This window comes from Aegilops tauschii, chromosome 2, assembly GCF_002575655.3.
Source record: "Aegilops tauschii subsp. strangulata cultivar AL8/78 chromosome 2, Aet v6.0, whole genome shotgun sequence".
Classification (NCBI taxonomy): domain Eukaryota; kingdom Viridiplantae; phylum Streptophyta; class Magnoliopsida; order Poales; family Poaceae; genus Aegilops; species Aegilops tauschii.
Window position 1 is genome coordinate 577,535,277 of NC_053036.3, and position 3,294 is coordinate 577,538,570.

A 3,294-nucleotide genomic window follows, 5' to 3' on the forward strand; every position below is an offset into this window, starting at 1 on the left:
CGCGAGGGTAGCGACCAGATAGCATGTGCGGCCGGCCAGACGGAAGAGAGCGACGCGATGAAGGAAATCTTTTCGTACGCGTGTGTTTTGACAAAGACAGAGTGCATCGAACTGTTAGAATCAAAAGAAATCGTACGGCTGCGGGCTGACCGGCCCAAAATTGGGCCGGCGCGCCGGCGCCTATTAGTGGCCTTAAATAAAGGAGAATATTAACCCCGTGATCTGGTGTGTGCGCCTACGTGTTGCAAGTTTCGAGCCAGCTTTGTACGCACGGCCGGATCGATCCGAGCTTTTCTTCGTCGTCCTTGTTGCTGGATGGAAGTGCTCGCGGCGGTGGGATCTACAATGCCTAGGCACATCCCCTCCCTGCCGCTGCCGCTGCAGATCACCAAGATCTCGTCGTCCAGATCGAGGCGCATCATCACGGAGCACGTCCCCACCACCTACAGTTTCCAGGTGACCAACTACCTGCAGCTCAAGGACGCGGGCTTCCACGCCTGCGTTACTTCGCCCGGCTTCAGCGTCGGCGGCTACAATTGGCAGATCGCCTTCTACCCAGACGACGAGGACGGCTACACCTCCTTGTACCTACGTTATCTCGGCCAAGCCACGGATGTGAGAGCCAAGTGCACGGTGAGCGTGCTGGGGAATGACGGCCAGCCACCGCTGGTCTGCCGCGACACGCCGGAGTGCGTCTTTACTCCGGGGCCAGGCCGGGGCTACCGCAGGTTCGTCGGGAAGTCCAAGCTGGAATCGCTATCGCGGCTCGGAGACGGCCGCTTCACGATACGGTGCGTGCTCACCGTCAGGGACGTGTCTCCGTCCGAGCTGCCCGGCCACCTCGAGCGCATGCTCAGGGACGGGCGATGTAGCGACGTCACGTTCCGCGTGGGAGGCCGGAAGTTCCGCGCGCACCGGGCCCTCCTGGCCGCGCGGTCGCCGGTCTTCGCTAAGCTCTTTGGCCCCATGCCGGAGAAGGGCACGCGGCGCGTCGTCAAGGTCGTCGACGTGGAGCCAGCCATCTTCCAGATTCTCCTTCACTACATCTACACGGGCTCACTACCGGCGTGCCACGACGAAGGAGGGTATGATGGCATGGTGATGGAGCATTTGCTCGTAGCCGCAGGCAAGTACGGGCTGGAAAAGTTGAAACTCATGTGTGAAGAGGAGCTGTGCAGAAGGATCGACGAGGAAGCCCTCGTGACCACGTACGTGCCGACGAATCAACACAGTTGTATCCGACCTAAGGATGGGGTGCGCTTAGAGTTTAAGTCGCCAAAGAAAGTGTTGGGCACCGTCCTGAAGTTCAAGGAGCGCTTCATCATCTCGACGTGTTGCCGGCCGCTAGCATCGGAGGGAGGAGTCTTGGGGACAAAAGCTGGCCGTGACGAAGACGAGGAACTTGATCAAAGCAGGAAATTCAAAAGGACACGTACAAAATATTGATGCTGAGTTTCTTTCTGCATAAACATAAACGGCATTTTTTGTGCCAGTGCATTTATCGCGCCGGACAATGTTTGTAAGCCAAAACTATTTGATGCTTTAGGAATTATTAAAACCTTGGAATTTGATCGAAATACCCTTGAAAATCAACATGTTGCCTTTCTTATGAAATTTGCACTTCTTCTTAGATCCTTTAGGTGCTGAAATAAAATAATAATCAAATTACTACACCCTTTCCTGAATCTTTTATATCTAAATAACTAGCCTAAACTATTACATTTCTCTCCACGTGCTTTCACATAATCTCAGTTTTTGATATTTGTCCGGTCTACATTGTGTGACATCCTCAAGTCAATTTTACATTAATATATTCATACAAACCATGCCATCTTTTGTCGGAGAGGGGGGGGGGGGGGGTCAAATCATGCATGTAGTCACAAGTTAAATTTTTAGAATTGTTTTCATATGGTCATGGGCGGTATATGTGAACATTTTATTCCACAAACAATTTTTTAATTCATGTACATTTTGAAAATTTGTGTTTTTTCAAATTCATGAACATTTTTAAAATATGTGATTTTTTTCCATATTCGGGAACATTTTTAATTCACGAATATTTTTAGATTTCCGTGAACATTTTTCATTCCACCTTTTTGCCCGAAAACAAACGGTAGCCAGGTTTCTTCCTTGAGCGAGAAGTCGTTAACTCGTTTAGGTCAATATTATGCTCATGTGCATTATACCAGTTATAGTCAATTTGCCTTTACTATTTGCAAGGCCAGTTTGTCAGAATGCACATACCTTCTATAGCCAATTTGTCTTTTCTAGTAGTTGCAATGAAGTTTGACAGAAAAAAAATTAAAGATCTACTTCAAATAGAAGCTACTTTACTTTCGAAGAAAGGCAAGTTATTGTGTCTCCCTGTATCACAGATTTTATTTGCAGCTTCAACGATAGAAGGATTTGCAAAATATCTTTCATAGATAAAATGTAGTCCGCAATGGGTGAAAACAGAGTGAATTATGTGAAGAACATCTATATGAACTATATTTCCCCGCATTTTGTTATTGGTCGTGCTACGCATCGTCTGGCTGGTCTTGAAAGGATCGGCCGGGTCATGACTCGTGAGCCGTCCGATCTATGATACTCACTCTACGACCCCTCTTCTCTTTGCCCCCCCCCCCCCATTGCAACATGACCCTTGTTGGAGAAGCATCTCCGACTCGCGGTCGTCAACGCCACCATTGCAACATGGATCCTGTTGCAAAAAAGGACCTCTAGCTCTCAGCCTTGATTGTCACCATTGCAACAAGGCCCATCTTACAATTGCAATAAGACCTTTCCCTAACTTTCATGCCTTCCCTGTAGATCATAAGCGTCGTCGACTCAGATCAACTACTTCCCGGAGATCCCGGCGCCATGCTCGTCTTCTCAGGCAACGATGCTGCTCTCCGCCGCCTCGGCTGCGTAAGCAGCAGGTGATCCGCCTGCAGTAGCGGCGACGGGTGGTGTCATGCTCGTAGTAGTTGCGGTGGGTTGTAGCGCTTGCAACACCTCAACGTGTGCTCCAAGGCTACACTATGCTAAGGCGGTGATGGCCTTATCGTAAATGTGGCGGGCGGCAACTCTTGCAGCTTCAAGTGGAGTTGGATGGGCGAGAGGGAGTAAGGATTTGGAATAGAAGTAAAACCGCCGAGGAGGAAGGCGATGGACATCATCGCTTGGGGAAAATTCGCGTGGACTAACACGTTTACTTAGGAGTCAGGTGGAGAGAGGGGAGCAACGTTGCGTCTACAATAGACCCCCCTGTTGCGCTCGGTAGGATTGCAACAAGACCCCAGTTGCAAAAGC

General features: G+C 49.8%; 1 protein-coding gene across 1 annotated transcript; it reads left to right on the plus strand.

Annotated features, from left to right (window-relative positions):
- Nucleotides 1–345: 345 nt before the first annotated feature.
- Nucleotides 346–2,925, plus strand: LOC109764864 (BTB/POZ and MATH domain-containing protein 2-like). The gene is made up of 4 exons (XM_073507428.1): nt 346–689; nt 810–1,208; nt 1,494–1,515; nt 2,812–2,925. Exons 1-4 carry the CDS (start codon nt 346–348, stop codon nt 2,923–2,925), a joined length of 879 nt encoding a protein of 292 aa, XP_073363529.1.
- Nucleotides 2,926–3,294: the final 369 nt, after the last annotated feature.